This window comes from Bombina bombina, chromosome 2 (assembly GCF_027579735.1).
Source record: "Bombina bombina isolate aBomBom1 chromosome 2, aBomBom1.pri, whole genome shotgun sequence".
NCBI lineage: Eukaryota > Metazoa > Chordata > Amphibia > Anura > Bombinatoridae > Bombina > Bombina bombina.
The window spans coordinates 668,235,235-668,258,206 of NC_069500.1; the positions used below are offsets into that span (position 1 = coordinate 668,235,235).

At 40.0% G+C, this 22,972-nt stretch overlaps 1 protein-coding gene across 2 annotated transcripts in view; it reads right to left on the minus strand.

Moving 5' to 3' along the window:
* The window catches only part of SLC44A1 (solute carrier family 44 member 1), a 454,935-nt gene that overhangs the window by 349,806 nt on the left and 82,157 nt on the right, over positions 1–22,972 (minus strand). For both annotated transcript variants that reach the window (XM_053702619.1, XM_053702618.1), the window contains exon 2: positions 16,258–16,347. In XM_053702619.1, the coding sequence (XP_053558594.1) occupies positions 16,258–16,347 (90 nt within the window). The remainder of the gene's footprint in view (positions 1–16,257; positions 16,348–22,972) is intronic.

Below are 22,972 nucleotides of genomic sequence, written 5' to 3' on the forward strand. Positions count from 1 at the left end.
TTTGGATGCTTGTAAGTAGAACTTTAAAGCACGAACCACATCAAGATTGTGCAACAGACGTTCCTTCTTTGAAAAAGGATTAGGACACAGCGAAGGAACAACAATTTCCTTATTGATATTCCTATTAGAAACAACCTTAGCTAGGAATCCAGGTTTGGTACGCAAAACAACCTTATCTGCATGGAAAACAAGATAAGGTAAGTCACACTGTAAAGCAGATAACTCAGAAACTCTTCGAGCCGAAGAGATAGCTACTAAAAACAGAACTTTCCAAGATAGAAGCTTAATATCTATGGAATGCATAGGTTCAAATGGAACCCCTTGAAGAACTTTAAGAACTAAGTTTAGGCTCCATGGCGGAGCAACAGGTTTGAATACAGGCTTGATTCTGACTAAAGCCTGACTAAACGCTTGAACGTCTGGGACATCTGCCAGACGCTTGTGTAAAAGAATAGACAAAGCAGAAATCTGTCCTTTTAAGGAGCTAGCTGATAATCCCTTCTCCAATCCTTCTTGGAGAAAAGACAATATTCCAGGAATCCTAATCTTACTCCATGAGTAACCCTTGGATTCACACCAATAAAGATATTTTCGTGGTGACAGGCTTTCTAGCTTGAATCAGGGTATCAATGACCGACTCAGAGAAACCACGCTTTGATAAAATCAGGCGTTCAATCTCCAAGCAGTCATACGCAGAGAAATTAGATTTGGATGCTTGAATGGACATTGGATTAGAGGGTCCTGCCTCATTGGCAGAGTCCACGGTGGAACAGATGACATGTCCACTAGGTCTGCATACCAAGTCCTGCGTGGCCACGCAGGTGCTATCAGAATCACCAAAGCTCTCTCCTGCTTGATTCTGGCAACCAGACGTGGGAGGAGAGGAAACGGTGGAAATACATAGGCCAGATTGAAGGACCAGGGCACTGCTAGAGCATCTATCAGTACCGCTTGGGGATCCGGGGACCTGGACCTGTAAAAAGGAAGCTTGGCGTTCTGATGGGATGCCATCAGATCAAATTCTAGTATGCCCCATAGCTGAGTCAGCTGGGCAAACACTTGAGAGCTCCCACTCTCCCGGATGAAAATTCTGACGACTTACGAAATCCGCCTCCCAGTTCTCTACCCCTGGGATATGGATTGCTGAAAGATGGCAAGAGTGAGTCTCCGCCCATCGGATTATTTTGGTTACCTCCATCATCGCTAGAGAACTCCATGTTCCTCCTTGATGATTGATATAAGCTACAGTCATGATGTTGTCCAACTGAAATCTGATGAAGCTAGCTGAGCCCATGCCTGAAGCGCATTGAATAACGCTCTCAGTTCTAGAATATTTATCGGGAAGAGAGTTTCCTCCCGAGACCATAAGCCCTGTGCTTTCAGGGAGTTCCAGACTGCACCCCAGCCTAGCATGCTGGCATCTGTTACTATGAGCCACCCTGGCCTGCGGAAACATTCCCTGAGACAGGTGGTCCTGAGACAACCACCAGAGAAGAGAATCTCTGGTCTCCTGATCCAGATGTATTTGAGGAGATAAATCTGCATAATCCCCATTACACTGTTTGAGCATGCATAGTTGCAGTGGTCTGAGGTGTAGGCGGGCAAAAGTAACTATGTCCATTGCCGCTACCATAAGTCCGATTACCTCCATACACTGAGCCACTGATGGCCGAGGAATGGAATGAAGAGCTCGGCAAGTGGTTAAGAGTTTTGATTTTCTGACCTCCGTCAAATATTTTCATTTCTACCGAGCCTATCAGAGTCCCTAGGAAGGAAACTCTTGTGAGAGGGAAGAGAGAACTCTTTTTTATGTTCACCTTCCACCCGTGAGATCTCAGAAAAGCCAACACGATGTCCGTGTGAGACTTGGTTAGCTGGAAAGTCGACGCCTGTATTAAGATGTTGTCTAGATAAGGCGCCACTGCTATGCCCCGCGGTCTTAGAACCCCCAAAAGGGACCCTAGCACCTTTGTGAAAATTCTGGGAGCCGTGGCCAACCCGAAGGGAAGGGCCACAAACTGGTAATGCATGTCCAAAAAGGCGAATCTGAGGAATTGATGATGATCTCTTTGAATAGGGATGTGTAGATAAGCATCCTTTAAGTCCACGGTAGTCATATATTGACCCTCCTGGATCAGAGGTAGAATAGTCTGAATAGTCTCCATCTTGAATGATGGTACTCTGAGGAACTTGTTTAGAATTTTGAGATCCAAGATTGGTCTGAAAGTTCCCTCTTTTTTGCGAACCACAAACAGGTTTGAGTAAAAACCTAGCCCTTGTTCCGCTTTTGGAACTGGGCGGATCACACCCATGGTATGTAGGTCTTCTACACAGCGTAAGAACGCCTCTCTCTTTGTCTGGTTTGCAGACAATTGAGAAATGTGAAATCTCCCCCTTGGGGGGGAGTCAGTCTTTGAAGTCCAGAAGATATCCCTGGGACACAATTTCTAAAGCCCAGGAATCGTGAACATCTCTTGCCCAAGCCTGAGCGAAGAAAGAGAGTCTGCCCCCTACTAGATCCGGTCCCGGATCGGGGGCTACCCCTTCATGCGGTCTTGGAGGCAGCAGCAGGCTTCTTGGCCTGTTTACCCTTGTTCCAAGCCTGGAAACCGGCATCTGTAATGAAAGAATTAGCCAACTTAAGGGCCTTAATTCTATCCATAATATCCTCTAATGGAGTCTCCATCTGAAGAGCCTCTTCTAGAGCCTCGAACCAGAAAGCAGCTGCAGTAGTTACAGGAACAATGCACGCAATAGGTTGGAGAAGAAAACCTTGATGAACAAAAATTTTCTTTAGGAGACCCTCTAATTTTTTATCCATAGGATCTTTGAAAGCACAACTGTCTTCGATAGGTATAGTTGTACGCTTAGCGAGAGTAGAAATAGCTCCCTCCACCTTAGGAACCGCCTGCCACGAGTCCCGCATGGTGTCAGATATGGGAAACATTTTCTTAAAAACAGGAGGGGGAGCGAACAGTATACCTGGTCTATCCCACTCCTTAGTAACAATATTCGCAATCCTCATAGGGACTGGAAAAACATCAGTGTAAACAGGAACTTCTAAGTATTTATCCATTTTACACAATTTCTCTGGGACCACTATAGGGTCACAATCATCCAGAGTCGCTAATACCTCCCTGAGCAACAAGCAGAGGTGTTCAAGCTTAAATTTAAATGTAAAGGCCGTCATATCAGAATCTGTCTGAGGGAGCGTCTTTCCTGAATCAGAAATCTCTCCCTCAGATAGCAAATCCCTTACCCCTACTTCAGAACATTATGAGGGTATATCGGATACAGTTACTAAAGCGTCAGAAGGCTCAGCATTTGTTCTTAAGCTAGAGCTGTCACGCTTTCCTTGTAAACCAGGCAGTTTAGATAGGACCTCTGTGAGGGTTGTATTCATAACTGTGGCCATGTATTGTAAAGTAAATGAAGTCGACGCACTAGAGGTACTTGGCGTCACTTGTGCGGGTGTTACTGGTTGTGACACTTGGGGAGAGCTAGATGGCAAACCCTCATTTCCTTCTGTCTGAGAATCATCTATTGCTATATTTTTAAGTGCTATAATATGCTCTTTATAATTTATAGACATATCAGTGCAAGTGGGACACATTCTAAGAGGGGGTTCCACAATGGCTTCTAAACACATTGAACAAGGATTTTCCTTGATGTCAGACATGTTAAACATGCTAGTAATGAAACAAGCAAGCTTGGAAAACACTTTATTCAAAGTAAATACTTAGAAAAAAAACGGTACTGTGCCTTTAAGAGAAAAAAAAGATGCACAAACTCTGCAAAACAGTGTAAAAAAGCAGTAAACTTTACAAAATTTTTACAGTAGAATCATAAAGCCTTAGTAAGTTTGCACAGCCAGACAAATAAACGATTAACCCCTTAATGTAAAAACCGGATTGACAAAATTTCAAAAACCGGTATAAAAACGTTCATCACCTTGCCACAGCTCTGCTGTGGCGCCTACCTGCCCTTTAGGATAGATTTGTGGGGGAAAAACTTCTTTTAGGCCCTCAAACACAGCAGGACCCTCTGGAGAAGCAGCTGGATGTCTTCAGAGTAAAAGAAACTGCGCAACTGAGGCGCGAAAATAGGCCCCTCCCACCTCGCTCGATGTTAGTGGGGCCTAAAAGAAACACACCAAAGTGTTTCTAAACTAGCCATGTGGGTTAATAACCCTTAAATAAGCCACAATGACCCCTTAAAGTCCCTCAAAAAACGTTAAGTTTTCAATAAAAAAACGTTTTTCCTATAAGTGTCACCAGTAACAACTGAGCCCTTTATGCAAGCTGGGATTCCATACTAAGTGTCTGAATACAGCTTACCCTTCCCTCATGGGGATATTGCCAGCCTTTTCTAGAATTATCACAGTCTGTCTAGAAAAAAATTGACTGAACATACCTCAATGCAGCTTAGCATGCAAACCGTTCCCCCAACTGAAGTTTTCCTGTACTCCTCAGCCTTTGTCAGCAGTGGATCTTAGTTACAAAGTGCTAAGATCATCATCCTCCTTGCAGAAATCTTCATCCCTTTTCTGCCAGAGAGTGAATAGTACACACCGGTACCATTTAAAAAAACAAACTTTTGCTTGAGAAAATAAAAAACAACATTTTTGTCACCATACTCACTTTACCCTTCCTAGTACTTAGAGTAGGCAAAGAGAACCAACACTGTTATAGAAATATACTTCTTACCTCTGTGATTACCTTTTATCTAAGTTTCTGCTGACTGCCTCCTTATCTCATATCTTTTTACAGACTTTTCAGGCAATTAGTGCGGACTCTTAAATAACTCTACGTGCATGAGCACAATATCTATATAAAACACATGAACTAATGCTATCTAGCTGTGAAAACTGTCAAATGCATTCAGATAAGAGGCGGCTTTTAAAGGCTTAGAAATTGGCATATGAGCCCGTCACAGATACCGGGCTGCAAGGGCTAAACCCCTACCCCCCCTACAACCTCAGCCCTGTTGTTTCTCAGTGGTTTTGGGATCCTCAGAGCAACCACAATCTCTGGAAGCTTTTTGTTGGCTTGTTTTTGTGTTCTAAACTTGTTAAGAGAAGAGCTGGTCTATGACCGGGAAAATCCTCCTAGGCTGGCCAGGCTCCTGGAACTCCCGATCGGCAGCCTCACAACAGACACCCCCTAACCCCTCTCAGGCTGGCCGGGCTCCTGGAACTCCCGGTCGGCCACAGGACAGCAGGACACCCGCTAACTTTACCCTTGGTCGCTCCAGCATCCCTTTTGCCCAGAGCTCCGCTCTTTTGGGGATTGGTAGCCCCTAGGGAGGACAAGAGCTGGGGGAATTATTGGAGGTGAACTCCTTTGGGAACCGGGGGTTTTGGACACCCCTAACCCCATAACTTCAACGGACTGTAACTCCGGTCCCCAGAAACGAATCATGCTGTTTTTTTTGGGACCAAGAACTTTAAAATGACACACTGGAAGTGCCGCCGCACCACTGTGATCACCCCGAACCGGCCACCCCTAGGTACTGGGATTCTGTGGGACTGTGGCTGCTATGGAGGTGCCGGGCGGTCTGGAGGGGTGGAAATGGAGGGAAAATTGTGGGATTGTCCAGGGTCTTATCAAGATGAGCTGTGTGTATAAAAGGAGTGTATGTTTTACAATAAAGAGTTCCTGTTTCACCTGAATGCTAGTATGTCTAGTTATTTGGGTGGTCTCCTGCTAAAATCACTTTCCTGGGCTACATAGCAGCCTGTTGCAGGCAGAAGAAGGACCCTCTGGCAGAGCTACCTAGTCTGGGTAGCCGGAGTCTGCCACAGGGTGGGACCCTGAGTACTGGTGCTGTCGGGCATCAGGAGTGGCTACAGGCTCTGGTCACTTGCCAGCTACATAGCTGAAGTCGGCAGGGAGGAAGCAGGACCCGTTTGGGGGAGCTACCCAGTCGGGGTAGTCAGGGTATCTGTTACAGAGCCTACCTAGGTTTAGCATTCAACTAAGAATACCAAGAGAACAAAGCAAATTTGATGATAAAAGTAAATTAGAAAATTGTTTAAAAAAGGACATGCATGAGTCATGAAAGTTTAATTTGGACTTTACTATCCCTTTAACTTTATGGATCATTATTGAAAAGTATTGTATGTCAGTCGATCCATTGTAGTTTTCTTATATTGTATGTCGGCTTACTTGAAGCAGTATTTTCATGTACAAACAAAAACAAAATGCCAGTGGGCATGACCTATAGCCACATTGGCAGTGACAATTATAAATTGTGATTAGTAAAGCAATGAAAACATGTAAGACATTTTTTTGCATACAAAAACGCCTCTACTGCTTTTCTACTGTGCATTTCCTGAACAATGCCTCTCCAGTGACATCCTATTTTTATCTTAAAGGGACACGATGTACAAATACTGAAAGGAATATATACAAAATATATATATATATATATATATATATATATATATATATATATATATATATATATATATATATATATATATATATATATATATATATATATATATATATTGTGATTCAGACAGAGCAACAATAAAAAAATAAAAAAATCTTCCAATTAGTTTCTTGTTTGCTTTGTTCTAATGGTATTTTTTGTAGGTGTGTGGAGCACTACATGGCAGGAAATAGAGCTTCCACCTAGATCTCTTGCAAATGGATAACATTATTGCACAACTGCTGCCATATAGTGCTTCTGAGCTTACCTCCCTGATTTTTAACAAGAGAAAGAAGAACATTTCATAATAGAAGTAAATTAGAAAGTTGTTTAAAATTGCATGCTCTAAATGAATCGTGAAAGAAAAATGTGGGGTTTCATGTTCCTTTAATCAATTGAAACGTAATGCAGCATATCTGTAAAAAAAATAATCTCAGTACTCGCATCTTATTGTAAAGGGACAATAAGCATCCAGTCAAGATGCTAGGCATGGAACTTGCAGAGGAGCGTTCATCTGGCACGTGCAAGCGCAGTCACTTTATTTACCTCCTCAGATAAAGAAAGTTTACTAGGAGATAAATCTCATGCGATTATGGTGAAATCCCACAAGATCAAAGTAACGCAAAGTGTAAATTAAGCACTGATGAAGCCAATTGCCATTTTCCTTTCTCACCATGCAGATGACCGCAGAAAAAAGAAAAATATTCATATATATTTTATAGTCCGCTTTTTAGAGTTCCGTCGCAGTGAGTGAGCCCTACAACAGCCACATTAGAACATTATCACACCTGTATTGGAATGAATACTCGTCTCCAATGTGATCTGCAGAATGGGGTTGATCAGACAAATATATATATATATATATCATATATACACACACACACACACACATACATATACACACACACTTATATACTGTGTGTGTATGTATATATATATATATATATATATATATATATATATATATATATATATATATATATATATATATATATATATATATATATATATATATATTCTGTTTTGCCGGTGGTGTTGTGTGCGGCTGCTAGTCGCCGTTGTGAGTTGTTCATCTGTCTTGATGAAGGCTTCTATGTAAGCCGAAACGTCGACCTATCCTTATGACTTTCTAACGTTGTTGTTATAAACAATAAACTAACTTTGATGTATATAAATCCTGAGAGTGCCCTCCCTTTCCTAGCTCTTATCTACAATCCATTGAGGATTGCACCCAGGTGCTTCATTATTAGTTGAAGCTGGAGTGCTGGAACACGTGCTAATTGGATAATATATATATATTTATATATAAACATGCACACATATACATATACACATATTCACTCACACACACACACTGACCAATTAAAGTGCCCCAATCTGAGTTTAACACTAATTTCCTCATACATACTACAAAAGAAATGGATTAAAATGTGTGACGTGAGTAACTTTCGTGCTGACATACAATTTTAAAAGTTTTCAATAACATTTTGTAGCACCAAACGAGTTGCTTCATGATATGATATATACCAAACAACTGGGAACAATGTTGCAAACAATCAGATTGATTATGATTTCTGCGCGCTATAGGGAATTTAACCAACGTTATTTCACCCTCCAAAGTGCAGCCATTACAAGTTTTGAAAAAGCCGGCTTGTGCGTGCGATATGGTTGCGTTGAGCTCTATACCGCACAAAATACAAGCGCTTTTGTGACGTGCTTGTGCACGCTTTTCCCATAGACATCAATGGGGAGAGCGGGTTAGAAAAAAAATCTAACAACTGTGATTGCGGAATGAAAAGCTCCGTAACGCAGCCCCATTGATGTCTATGGGGGGGGGGGGGGGGAAGTAACGTTTAAACCTAACACCCTAACATAAACCCTAAGTCTAAACATCCTAATCTGCTGCCCCCAACATCGCCGCCACCTACATAATGTTATTAACCCCTAATTTGCCGCTCCCAATATCACCGCCACCTAAACAAATCTATTAACCCCTAATCTTCTGCTCCCGATATCTCCGCTACTATACTTAACTTATTAACCCCTATTCCGCCGCTCCCGACATCGCCACCACTAAATAAAGCTTTTAACCCCTAAACCTCTGGCCTCCCACATCACTACCACTAAATAAACCTATTAAACCCTAAACCGCCAGTCCCCCACATCACAACAAATAGTTATATTGTAGCTAGCTTAGGTTTTATTTTTATTTCACAGGTAAATTTGTATTTATTTCAACTAGGTAGACTGGTTAGTAAATAGCTATTACTTACTATTACAAAAAATAACAAAAAAAATTATCCAAAATAATAAAAATTATTCATATTCTAATACCCTTTTAAAAAAAATAATAAACCCACCCCAAAATAAAAAACCCTAATCTATAATAAACTACCAAGGGACTTATGTAGGGCATTGCCCTAAAGATCACGGCTATTTTCCTACAAATGAAAAACAAACACCCCCTAACAGTATACAAACTCCCACCCCCCAAACCCACTAAATAAAAATAAAGTGAAACCTAATCTACCCATTGCCTTGGAAAGAGCATTTGTATGGGCATTCAGCTCTTTTCCTGCCCTTAAAAGGGCATTCAGCTCTTTTATGAAATGCCCCTAATCTAAAAATAAACACCCACCACAAAATAACAAACTAATTATCCAAAATAATAAAAAAATTCTATTCAAATACTCATTAAAAAAAAAATATTAAAAAAAAATAAAAGACCTAATCTAGAATAAACTACCAATAAGCCTTTGGTAGGGCATTGCCCTAAAGATATCAGCTCTTTTTCTAAAAAAAAAAAATACTAAGATCCACTAACATTACAAACCCCCACAAAAAAAAAAAACGCTATCTAAAAAATCTAATCTACGCATTGCCCTGAAAAATGCATTCAGCTCTTTTGCTGCCCTTAAAAGGGCATTGAGCTCTTTTAAGAGTGCCCACCCTAATCTAAACCCCCCCCCAAAAAAAAACCCTTAAAAAAATCTAACACTAACCCCTCGTTAGGTACTCACAGTTGTTGAAGTCCCGCTTGAACGATCTTCATCCTGGCGGCTCCATCTTCATCCATCGCGGGACCGGCATCTTCTTCATCCTGCGGAGGCGGAGGTCCATCAATCCGACGATTCTATTAGCCGATTCGAATCAGCCAATAGAATGAGAGCTGCTTAAATCCTATTGGCTGATTTGAACAGCCAATAGGATTTTAGCAGCCCTAATTCCTATTGGCTGATTCAAATTTCTAGCCAATAGGAATGCAATGGTACCCCAAGTATAAAAGGGGTACCTTGCATTTGAATCCTCAGTGTGCAGCGGATGATCACATGAAGAGGACCTCCATGTCGGAACGATGAACCTCCGCCTCCGCGCATTGACCGCTCCGCTTACGCAAATGGTACCCCCAGTATAAAAGGGGTACCTTGCATTTGAATCATCAGTGTGCGGCGGACGATCACATGAAGAGGACCTCCACGTCGGATCGATGAACCTCCGCCTCCGCGCATTGACTGCTCTGCTTACGCAAGGATGAAGAAGATGACTGTCCCGCGATGGATGAAGATGGAGCCGCCTGGATGAAGACCTCTGGCCGCCTGGATGTCCGGACTTCAGGAATTGTAAGTGGATTTTCGGGGGTTAGTGTTAGGATTTTTTTTTAAACTTTTTTGGGTGTTTTTTTTTTAGTTTAGGGTTTGGGCTTTTCTTAAAAGAGATAAATGCCCTTTTCAGGGCAATGCAAAAGAGCTAAAAGCCCTTTTTAGAGCAATGCCCATACAAATGCCCTTTTCAGGGCAATGGGTAGCTTAGGTTTTTGTTAGAGTTAGGTTTTATATTTTGGGGGGTTGGTTGGGTGGTGTGTTTTACTGTTGGGGGGTCTTTGTGGGGGGGGTTTACAGGTAAAAGAGCTGTTTAACTTAGGGCAATGCCCTAAAGGGCTATTGGTAGTTTATTGTAGGCTAGATTTTTTTGGGTGGGCTTTTTTATTTTATAGGGCTATTAGATTAGGTGTAATTCTTTTTTATTTTTGATCATTTCGTTTGTTATTTTTCATAATTTAGTATTTTTTATTTTTATTTTTTTTAATTAGGTATTTTGTAATTTTTATAGCAGTGTTTTTAATGTGTATTTTAATTTTCTTTAATTGGTAGTTAGTTTAATTTTAGTGTAATAGTTATATTAGTTTAAACTTAGTTTTTTTTAATTTGACAGGTAAGTTTTAATTTAGGATAGGGAAATTGTAATTTTAATATAAAGTTAGGGGTGCGTTAGGTTTAGTTTAAATTAGTTTATTGCATTGTGGGGGGCTTTCGGTTTAGGGGTTAATAGGTTAATTATAGTGGCGGCGGTGTCGGGGAGTGGCGGAATAGGGGTTAATATCTATTACAGTGTGGGCTATGTCGGGGAGCGGCAGAATAGGGGTTAATACATTTTATTAGTGGCGGAGATGTCGAGAGCGGCAGATTAGGGGTAAATAAATTTAATATAGTGTTTGCAATGCGGGAGGGCCTCGGTTTAGGGGTCAATAGGTAGTTTATGGGTGTTAGTGTACTTTGTAACACTTTAGTTATGAGTTTTATGTAACAGTTTTGTAAAACTCATAACTACTGCTCTCAGATTGCGAAACAGATCGTGTCGTTATAGGCTGGAACTTAAGTTCTTTAGCCTCACCGCAAAACTCGTAATGGCTGCGCTATGGAAGTCTTGAAAAACATAATTTTTACGAGTGTGGGACTGACGTTGCATTACAGGCTAAAATGTCAGCGGTACAAGACTTGTAATGGCTGCGGTGCTATTTTAATGCCAAAATGAATTTTTTCAGCGTTAAAACCCAAACGCAAAACTAGTAATCTAGGTGAATTAGTTCTTGCAGTTGTGCTGCATCACTTTTAAGTGATTTAGCATATGGGGGTCATGCCCCTTTAATATATTACAATTACATAATGGAGACCTAAAATTGGCTTAGGTGAAAGGCTACAAAAAATAACAAAGGCATAGGAGAGACTGAACATATTCCGGGCTTGGCAAACCTCAGAGACTATACAGATGGGCTACTGAAAACAGATTCTTTAAAAAGGGGTAAATTAGTTTTCACATGAGTAACTATTTGGTAGCTGAATATTTTCTCATACTTCAGTGCCTCAATAGCTATGCAAAAGAAATCCTATGCAAGCCATGCTGCAAGAATTATGAGTGATCTAAAAGTGCACCAACTCAGCTGAGAATACCGCACCAATGGTCATTTTGTAGAAATAATAATAAATCTGGAGATTACTAGACCATGTCTGATTCTGCAATACACAAAAATTATAATGCACATTGCAAAGAGGAGATTATAAAATACAGGCTACAGTCTTCTTTTCTTTTTTTTGTCACAACATTTAAACACATTGACTGGTAAATAAAAAAGGAAAACAGGAGAAAGCTAATTACTTGGATTTTGAGCAACAAAAATAAAATACAATCTCAAAGTAGAGCAGGTTGCCCTGCAGTAATTGGCATGCTAATTACAGCCGCAAGATCACCAAAAGAAATCACATAGCGTGGGCTGGCTTTCTTCCTGCTGTTCCTACTCATAAACATTATACATTAAAAAGTTTAACAATGTGATGATTATCTGCGAAGCAGCTTACATGTTTATTATCTTATCCTACCAGTAGCTCTGAATTGGAACAGAAGAAATAGTGGGGAAAAAAATCATAACCCACTTACTTTATATCATAATCTCATATATGGTTTAAAACAAAACAAAAAAGTGTCTATAAAGTTTATATATTTTTTCTTTGTACTAGGGCTGCAACTAATGATTATTTTTTCGATTAATCGGATAACAAAATTCAATACCATTTTTTTATATATTACAAATTAAATATTTAAAATGAAATCCACAAACTGAGTGTTACAATTATAAACTTTAGACTAAAGGCTAATGATTTTTTTATTATTATTATCAGGTATTTGTAGAGCGCCAACAGATTCCACAGCGCTATAAAGCATAGGCGATATAAGATAACATTTATATGGATCAAATGGGTAGAGGGCCCTGCCGAGAGTTGCACTGTTGTAGTCGGCTCTTATGAAGGCTGGGCTCATAGGCTTACATTCTAAGGGGTTCAAGGGGAAAGCAATGGAGTTAGTAAAGGTTAGTGTTGGTTGTATGCATCCCTGAATAGTAGAGTCTTTAGGGAGCTCTTGAAGCTGTCAAAACTAGGGGAGAGTCTTGTGGAGCGAGAGGCAGGGAGTTCCACAAGATGGGGGCCAGTCTGGAAAAGTCCTGTAAACGGGAATGTGAGGAAGTAACAAGAAAAGAGGGTCTCTGCTCAGACGAGATGACCTAATTTGCAAAAGCAATCAGCTAATACCGTAATTGTGCAAACAGATAATTGTGCATATTAATTCAATTAACAATTTCCATCAATCTAGGACTAAGTGTAAATAATAAGATTGGCACTATATCATGTAAAGCATAGCCCCAAATCACGTAATTTTCTTCCATATAAATTAATTTTCCTCTGCAATATTTTACACACTCTTTCAAACCCCTGGGAGTATTATTTTCGGTTATTTAACCCCTTAATGACCAGTGACGTAGTGCGGTCTTTCTAGGATGAATTCCGCCGGAAGGGAGGCCATAATAGCGTGGTCCTGCCGTCCGTGCTACTAAGACCTTAAAAACCAGTGATGTACAGCGTATGTTGTTGTCGTTAAGGGGGTGATAAAATGCAAGTGGCAGTATTACATAAAAGTTGATAACCTGCACTTACACTTGTAAGGGTTTTTAATAGTAAACTATGGGAGACATCTTTACAATACATGTTATGTATTGTGAATATGCATTACTATTTTAATTCAAATTTAATACAGTGCCCTTTTAATATATTTTTTACTGAGGAAGAAAATTCCCAACAGCTATAATTTTGTTTTAAAGAATAACATTGCTTTAAATGATTACTTTCACATCAGCCAATTTGTTCATATAACCTTTGTGCTATATATTTCCCTTGGTTTCCAAGCGTACTATTAAATCAATCCAGTGACAGACAGAGTATGCCACAAGGCAAGTAGAGCCCGTTTACTTACAGAGTAGCACAGCCTCCCTGTCTCAGCCTCCCTGTCTCAGCCTCCCTGTCTCAGCCTCCCTGTCTAATGACTGGTTCTGATACACTTGCTCTCTTCACCATGTGATGTTCAAAAGTGATGTCTTAAAAGGATCCAGACAACATGCTGGTTCATTGTTTAGCAGGATCAGTCTACTCTAGTGACTTTTCCACTCTAAATATTTTGAGTTTCTTATCATATATCCGGATATGATCGGGTTGATTGACACCCCCTGCTAGCGGCTAATTGTCCGCGAATCTGCAGGGGGGGGGCATTTAGCCATGCAGGGCGGACATGATTCGCTATAGCGAATCATGTCCGCCCGGGGTATAATAAATCTACCCCATAGGGTCAACAGAAAAGCTAACGTCAGTATGCTGCATTCTGAAGCAGTCTGCATTGATTCAAATTTAGAGTGACCGCATGTGATCACAGTCAAAGATCCAAGGATAAATATGATTTGAAACCTAAACATTTCTTTTGTGAGTCCGACAGAACACACAATTTTTAAAAAGTTTCCAATTTACTTCTGTTATCAAATTTGCTTTGTTCCCATGTTACTATGGGTTGAAGAGATACCTAGGTAGGCGTCTGGAGCACTACACGGCAGGAACAGTTCATCTAGTGCTCTTGCAAATGGTTAACATCCGTGCAAAACTGCTGCCATATAGTGCTCCAAACATGTTCTCTCTACTGAGCTTACACCCTTGCTTTTCAACAAAAGATGGCAAGAGAAGGAATACAATTTGATAATAGAAGCAAATTAGGAAGTGGTTTAAAATTGCATGCTCTATCTGTATCCTGAAATCACTTGTTTGGGTTACATGTAAACAAGTCTATGTTAGTCCTTGCTTCAGCTGAACAAGAGGCACTACAAATAAACAGCATAAATATTAACAAGTTTGTAAAAAGTAATACAATACGTAATGTAAATATAATCATTTAAAAAAGAATATGAAACATTTTTATCTTTCGTGATTCAGATAAAGCATGCACTTTTAAGTAACTTTCTAATTTACTCCTATTATCAATTTTTCTTAATTATCTTGGTATCTTTATTTTAAAAAGCAGGAATGTAAGCTTAGGAGCTTGCCCATTTTTGGCTCAGCACCTGGGTAGCGCTTGCCGATCGGTGACTAGAAGTCTTATTAAACAAGTAGCCTAATTTGTCAACCTGGCAAAGTATTTATTAAGTCCAGTTTGAGGGGTATATATTGTAATTTATTTATTTTCATTGTATGTTTTGGTTTCATTCCGCTTTAGACCCATGCGTTTGTATTACAGGGAGCTTTGTCCTATGTAGTGGGAATTATTTATATTCATCTTTGATTGGCTATTGGATTTCGGCTTCTATGCCTACTGTGGGAATTTGTATTATTATATGGACACAATCAAAGTGGAGAGTTTCCAATAAGTGTTTTAATTTGTATTTACAGTTTCTGTTTTTATTGACAAATAAAAAATTTGTTTCTATCAGGGGATTTGGATTTTATATTGTAATAAATACAATTGTAATATTATATAGAAACAATATTTCAGCTTTTATTAACACTACCTACATTGTGTCTATTTCAGTTCTACCTCTTAAGGGTTAAGAGGTTTAAGGGTATAGTCTGTATAGTTCTTTGAGTAAAAAAATCCAGAGTTTGTGTTTTTGCTTTGCTAGGCTCAATCATATCAGCATGAATTTTAACAAAACAGTAGATTAGACCAGCAGTTCCGAGGTTTTAGTTTGCAAATAAATAGTGAATTGGTTACTTACATTTCTCAGGGAGCAATGTCTATATTATACATTTCTATTTGTATGAGCTCAGAAAGTAAATATAGACAGTATATATATATATATATATATATATATATATATATATATATATATATATATATATATATACACACATATACACACACACATTTGTTTAATACTTACATGAAGAAACAAAGTATATAAATAAACATAAATTCTTTATAATTCACTAATTAGCTGAGAATACTTTACAGAGAGCAATTAAAACCCTACATGTCATGTTTATTTGCCTAATTCAGACAAGAAGAGCTATCCAGCAGACACAATGGGACTTGTCGGTGTCAGATACTGTATGAACTGTTAGCACTTTCAGTACTGCAAAACACAGAGCTTCAGTAAACTTGCAGTCTTATAGCATATCAAGTGTGCTTGTTTGCGTATTATTTTTGCATTGTTTGTTGATGATGATTAGAGGCCATATCACTGACATTTATGTTGAACAGGAACAAGCTCCTGTATTGTAGTATTCAATAAGGACTACCTTTAAATAAGGAGTCACAAAAGCACATATTCAACCAATGACAGGTGATACAGCCTATCATTTCCTATATAGCTCTGCTTTACAAAAATAAAGAAGAAATGAATAGGATGTGTAAGATTTCTGAAATATGCAAAAAACAAAACAACAACAAAAGCACAACATGAATTCAAGAGATAATGTAATTTAATACAGGCTTTGCAAAGCTGCTTGCAGCCCAATGTCCATTTAATAACGCAAGGGTAGGCAAAATTCAAAATTTTGAAAATAAAAATTCTACCTATGGTTTCAAATATTTTGTATATTAACATTATTGAAATACTCTATTAATGATAAACTATGTGTAACAAAATTAGATTTTAATTAAACAAAAGCATTTCTAAATAGTATGAGGAATTATTCCATTCTGTTTACACACAGGTGAGACAAAGTATTTTCTTACCATTCCAACACAGAAAATAATGAACAACAGAAGCCATGGAATATCGGTACAGCTGTGTTCTTCCAGAGGTCGCCAATCTCGTTTAGAGCTCTGTAAAATAAATAAAAATATGTAATACAAAAATAAAACAAATAAAATAATTTAAAATAAATACTTATTACAAATGGCTGTATGTACATGTAGCACATAGCCTAGATTCATAACTAAGGATTCACTAAAGGTGATGGAAGATCTTCAACTCTTACTTAACCAGCTTTATAGACTGATAAAGGAATTTTTCACAAAGTGCAGTTGTATTAGATTCTGATACTAGATCACTGTGCAAGATTTATTTCAATAAGGAATTCTAATCTCCATAGTGGTACACAGACTTATTTAGCCTGACCAATAAAACAAAGGCATACTGTACAATGAGACTATATACTGAGATACACAGAATTATGAAAGGAATATAAAAGTGAATCATGTGGTTAATCTGCAACTTGTATACACATTTTTCCCTTTTCCCCAAAAAGTCTTGAAGAACACAGAGACGCTGATTGATAAACACTTTTTTTTCCCGGATCTTAGAATTGTGTAAAATACTAAATCAACCTGAATTGTAAATTGCATTAAAACCCACACAGCCCCAGCATACACACTTATTGTAACCCTTTAAAACATCAAACCAGTAACTTATCAGCCAGATGTACCAGCTGTGCACAAACAAAACAAATATGACCTACTAATTTAAAAATTACTTGAGTCAGCTTTTATTTAACTTTTTGTTGAAAATAAATAAATCATTAAAAATATGACAATAGTTTTGAGTATAATGTTTTTTTATCTTACTTTAATTTGTTCTAAATCCTTTCAAATGGATACCTACTCACAATGTTTTTCCATTCACTGAATAATAGTTACAGCAGAGCTGCTTATCTTGCATTATAATAGTGCTGCAGAAACTACTATTAAAAATAATCTTCCTAGGAGAAATGTAAAAATGGACTGCTGTCAATCACTCATAACAAAAGCACAGAAAAGTTGTCATGGCAACCACAAATGCAAGAAAACAAATAGCTGGTTTTATGTAAGTTTTGATAAAAAGGTGGGTTACTTTTAAAAATTCTAATCTTAATAGGTTGAATCTATACATAAAAGGTAGTATTGATATTGATTCAATTATGAAATAAAAAAAAGCTTATTATTATTATCATTTATTTGTATAGCGCCGCCAAATTCCGTAGCACTGGGTACAATGATAGGGGTATACAATGACAAAGATTTGTGATAAAATACAAAACATAACAAAACTAAACAAATCTAGCACAGGAGGAAGAGGGCCCTGCTCCGGAGAGCTCACAGTCTATAGGTTTAGGGTGCAGAGACATAAGGTTGGGGTAGCTTGTTACATTGGTTGTATTTGCAGCAGTGAGTCAGGCAGTTCATGTACATGTATTAGTTTGGTTCGGATGCGGGATGGAGGAGAGATAGTAAGCCTCTCTGAATAGGTGAGTTTTCAACGATCATCTAAAGCTATACAAGGTTGGAGACAGTCTAATGGAGTGGGGTAGAGAGTTCCAGAGGACAGGAGCAGCATGTGCAAAGTCTTGGAGGCGGGAGTGGGACGTAGAGATAACAGGAGTGTAGAGACGTAGGTCAGAGGTTGATCGAAGAGGACGGGATGGGGAATATTTCCCAATGAGAGAGGAAATATAGTTGGGAGTTAGACTGTTGAGTGCTTTGTAAGTTAGGGCTAATACTTTAAATTGTATTCTGGAGTGTATGGGGAGCCAGTGTAAAGACTGGCAGAGCGGAGCAGCTGATGTAGATCGTCGACTTAGGTGGATAAGTCTAGCTGAAGAATTCATAATAGATTGGAGGGAGGAGAGGCGGTGTTTTGGAAGGCCATTTAGGAGTAGATTGCAATAATCAATGCGTGACAGGATGAGGGAATGAATAAGTATTTTTGTAGTTTTTTGAGTAAGGAAGGGACGAATTCTGGAAATGTTGCGTAGGTGTGAACCACAGGATTTGGTAAGCGTTTGTATATGTGGGTTGAATGTGAGTTCTGAGTCTAGTGTGACCCCAAGGCAGCGGACCTGGGGTGAGGTGTTGAGAATAGAGTCTCCAACCATCAGAGAAATGTCAGGTGTCGGATGTCTCGAAGAGGGGGGGATAAGAAGCAGCTCAGTTTTGGACAGATTGAGTTGGAGGTAGTGTGAAGGCATCCAAGAGAAAATTGCAGAGAGGCAGTCAGAAATCTGGTTGAGTAAAGAGGGAGAGATATCAGGAGAGGAAAGATAGATTTGGGTATCATCAGCATATAGGTGGTACTGGAATCCAAAAGGAGGCTATAAGTTTTCCAAGGCACGATGTAAAAATAAAAGCAAGGGGCCCATATTGAAAACTGAATTATTTGGTTATATGGCTGCTGCATAAATTTGAGAGATTTTTCGTCACAAGTTAAATGCAATTTAATACAAGCAAAACAGCTGATTAGCTACCTCTGCAGTCTGCACAGATTTATGTACATGTGAGGGTGAAGGACAGCTTGTATATCTATTTGTATATGTCTTGATCACTTTATATTTGCATGGTTTTAGGGGCTTGTAATATTGAACTGGATAACATTTTAAAGCTGATTGACTAAACATTTTTTCAATTAAGTATTAAAAAGGGTACTTTTCCCTATTTCTTAACATTGAAAATAATTAGCATAATTTATTCTGTAACGAAATTTCATCACCTGAAAACAAGAGCTGTTATATGGACTTTAAACACTTCCACCTTTTTTGTAAAAAATTGTGTTTTGTCCCTAGAGAGGCCATAAAGCAAATATGTTATACTGCAATGCTGAAAATGAAATAGCTTGGTTTAGGCAATTTGCCACATTTTGAAAACCCAGATTTTGCTTTTTGACCTTTCTAAGGAGCGTTGGGACGAATCACAATTTTTACAGAAAAACAGAATTTATGTTTACCTGATAAATTACTTTCTCCAACGGTGTGTCCGGTCCACGGCGTCATCCTTACTTGTGGGATATTCTCTTCCCCAACAGGAAATGGCAAAGAGCCCAGCAAAGCTGGTCATATGATCCCTCCTAGGCTCCGCCTTCCCCAGTCATTCGACCGACGTAAAGGAGGAATATTTGCATAGGAGAAACCATATGATACCGTGGTGACTGTAGTTAAAGAAAATAAATTATCAGACCTGATTAAAAAACCAGGGCGGGCCGTGGACCGGACACACCGTTGGAGAAAGTAATTTATCAGGTAAACATAAATTCTGTTTTCTCCAACATAGGTGTGTCCGGTCCACGGCGTCATCCTTACTTGTGGGAACCAATACCAAAGCTTTAGGACACGGATGAAGGGAGGGAGCAAATCAGGTCACCTAGATGGAAGGCACCACGGCTTGCAAAACCTTTCTCCCAAAAATAGCCTCAGAAGAAGCAAAAGTATCAAACTTGTAAAATTTAGTAAAAGTGTGCAGTGAAGACCAAGTCGCTGCCTTACATATCTGATCAACAGAAGCCTCGTTCTTGAAGGCCCATGTGGAAGCCACAGCCCTAGTGGAATGAGCTGTGATTCTTTCAGGAGGCTGCCGTCCGGCAGTCTCATAGGCCAATCTGATGATGCTTTTAATCCAAAAAGAGAGAGAGGTAGAAGTTGCTTTTTGACCTCTCCTTTTACCAGAATAAACAACAAACAAGGAAGATGTTTGTCTAAAATCCTTTGTAGCATCTAAATAGAATTTTAGAGCACGAACAACATCCAAATTGTGCAACAAACGTTCCTTCTTTGAAACTGGATTCGGACACAAAGAAGGCACGACTATCTCCTGGTTAATGTTTTTGTTAGAAACAACGTTCGGAAGAAAACCAGGTTTAGTACGTAAAACCACCTTATCTGCATGGAACACCAGATAAGGAGGAGAACACTGCAGAGCAGATAATTCTGAAACTCTTCTAGCAGAAGAAATTGCAACCAAAAACAAAACTTTCCAAGATAATAACTTAATATCAACGGAATGTAAGGGTTCAAACGGAACCCCCTGAAGAACTGAAAGAACTAAATTGAGACTCCAAGGAGGAGTCAAAGGTTTGTAAACAGGCTTGATTCTAACCAGAGCCTGAACAAAGGCTTGAACATCTGGCACAGCTGCCAGTTTTTTGTGAAGTAACACAGACAAGGCAGAAATCTGTCCCTTCAAGGAACTAGCAGATAATCCTTTCTCCAAACCTTCTTGAAGAAAGGATAGAATCTTAGGAATTTTTACCTTGTCCCAAGGGAATCCTTTAGATTCACACCAACAGATATATTTTTTCCATATTTTGTGGTAAATTTTTCTAGTTACAGGCTTTCTGGCCTGAACAAGAGTATCAATGACAGAATCTGAGAACCCTCGCTTTGATAAGATCAAGCGTTCAATCTCCAAGCAGTCAGTTGGAGTGAGACCAGATTCGGATGTTCGAACGGACCTTGAACAAGAAGGTCTCGTCTCAAAGGTAGCTTCCATGGTGGAGCCGATGACATATTCACCAGGTCTGCATACCAAGTCCTGCGTGGCCACGCAGGAGCTATCAAGATCACCGATGCTCTCTCCTGATTGATCCTGGCTACCAGCCTGGGGATGAGAGGAAACGGCGGGAATACATAAGCTAGTTTGAAGGTCCAAGGTGCTACTAGTGCATCTACTAGAGTCGCCTTGGGATCCCTGGATCTGGACCCGTAGCAAGGAACCTTGAAGTTCTGACGAGAGGCCATCAGATCCATGTCTGGAATGCCCCACAATTGAGTGATTTGGGCAAAGATTTCCGGATGGAGTTCCCACTCCCCCGGATGAAATGTCTGACGACTCAGAAAATCCGCTTCCCAATTTTCCACTCCTGGGATGTGGATTGCAGACAAGTGGCAGGAGTGAGTCTCCGCCCATTGAATGATTTTGGTCACTTCTTCCATCGCCAGGGAACTCCTTGTTCCCCCCTGATGGTTGATGAAACAAAACAGTCGTCATGTTGTCTGATTGAAACCGTATGAACTTGGCCTTTGCTAGCTGAGGCCAAGCCTTGAGAGCATTGAGTATCGCTCTCAATTCCAGAATATTTATCGGTAGAAGAGATTCTTCCCGAGACCAAAGACCCTGAGCTTTCAGGGGTCCCCAGACCGCGCCCCAGCCCACCAGACTGGCGTCGGTCGTGACAATGACCCACTCTGGTCTGCGGAAGCTCATCCCCTGTGACAGGTTGTCCAGGGACAGCCACCAACGGAGTGAATCTCTGGTCCTCTGATTTACTTGTATCGTCGGAGACAAGTCTGTATAGTCCCCATTCCACTGACTGAGCATGCACAGTTGTAATGGTCTTAGATGAATGCGCGCAAAAGGAACTATGTCCATTGCCGCTACCATCAAACCTATTACTTCCATGCACTGCGCTATGGAAGGAAGAGGAACAGAATGAAGTATTTGACAAGAGTTCAGAAGGTTTGATTTTCTGGCCTCTGTCAGAAAAATCCTCATTTCTAAGGAGTCTATTATTGTTCCCAAGAAGGGAACCCTTGTTGACGGAGACAGAGAACTTTTTTCTACGTTCACTTTCCACCCGTGAGATCTGAGAAAGGCCAGGACAATGTCCGTGTGAGCCTTTGCTAGAGGAAGGGACGACGCTTGAATCAGAATGTCGTCCAAGTAAGGTACTACTGCAATGCCCCTTGGTCTTAGCACCGCTAGAAGGGACCCTAGTACCTTTGTGAAAATCCTTGGAGCAGTGGCTAATCCGAACGGAAGTGCCACAAACTGGTAATGCTTGTCCAGGAATGCGAACCTTAGGAACCGATAATGTTCCTTGTGGATAGGAATATGTAGATACGCATCCTTTAAATCCACCGTGGTCATGAATTGACCTTCCTGGATGGAAGGAAGAATTGTTCGAATGGTTTCCATTTTGAACGATGGAACCTTGAGAAACTTGTTTAGGATCTTGAGATCTAAGATTGGTCTGAATGTTCCCTCTTTTTTGGGAACTACGAACAGATTGGAGTAGAACCCCATCCCTTGTTCTCCTAATGGAACAGGATGAATCACTCCCATTTTTAACAGGTCTTCTACACAATGTAAGAATGCCTGTTTTTTTATGTGGTCTGAAGACAATTGAGACCTGTGGAACCTCCCCCTTGGGGGAAGCCCCTTGAATTCCAGAAGATAACCTTGGGAGACTATTTCTAGTGCCCAAGGATCCAGAACATCTCTTGCCCAAGCCTGAGCGAAGAGAGAGAGTCTGCCCCCCCACCAGATCCGGTCCCGGATCGGGGGCCAACATCTCATGCTGTCTTGGTAGCAGTGGCAGGTTTCTTGGCCTGCTTTCCTTTGTTCCAGCCTTGCATTGGTCTCCAGGCTGGCTTGGCTTGAGAAGTATTACCCTCTTGCTTAGAGGACGTAGCACTTGGGGCTGGTCCGTTTCTGCGAAAGGGACGAAAATTAGGTTTATTTTTGGCCTTGAAAGACCTATCCTGAGGAAGGGCGTGGACCTTGCCCCCAGTGATATCAGAGATAATCTCTTTCAAGTCAGGGCCAAACAGCGTTTTCCCCTTGAAAGGAATGTTAAGCAATTTGTTCTTGGAAGACGCATCCGCTGACCAAGATTTTAACCAAAGCGCTCTGCGCGCCACAATAGCAAAACCAGAATTTTTCGCCGCTAACCTAGCCAATTGCAAAGTGGCGTCTAGGGTGAAAG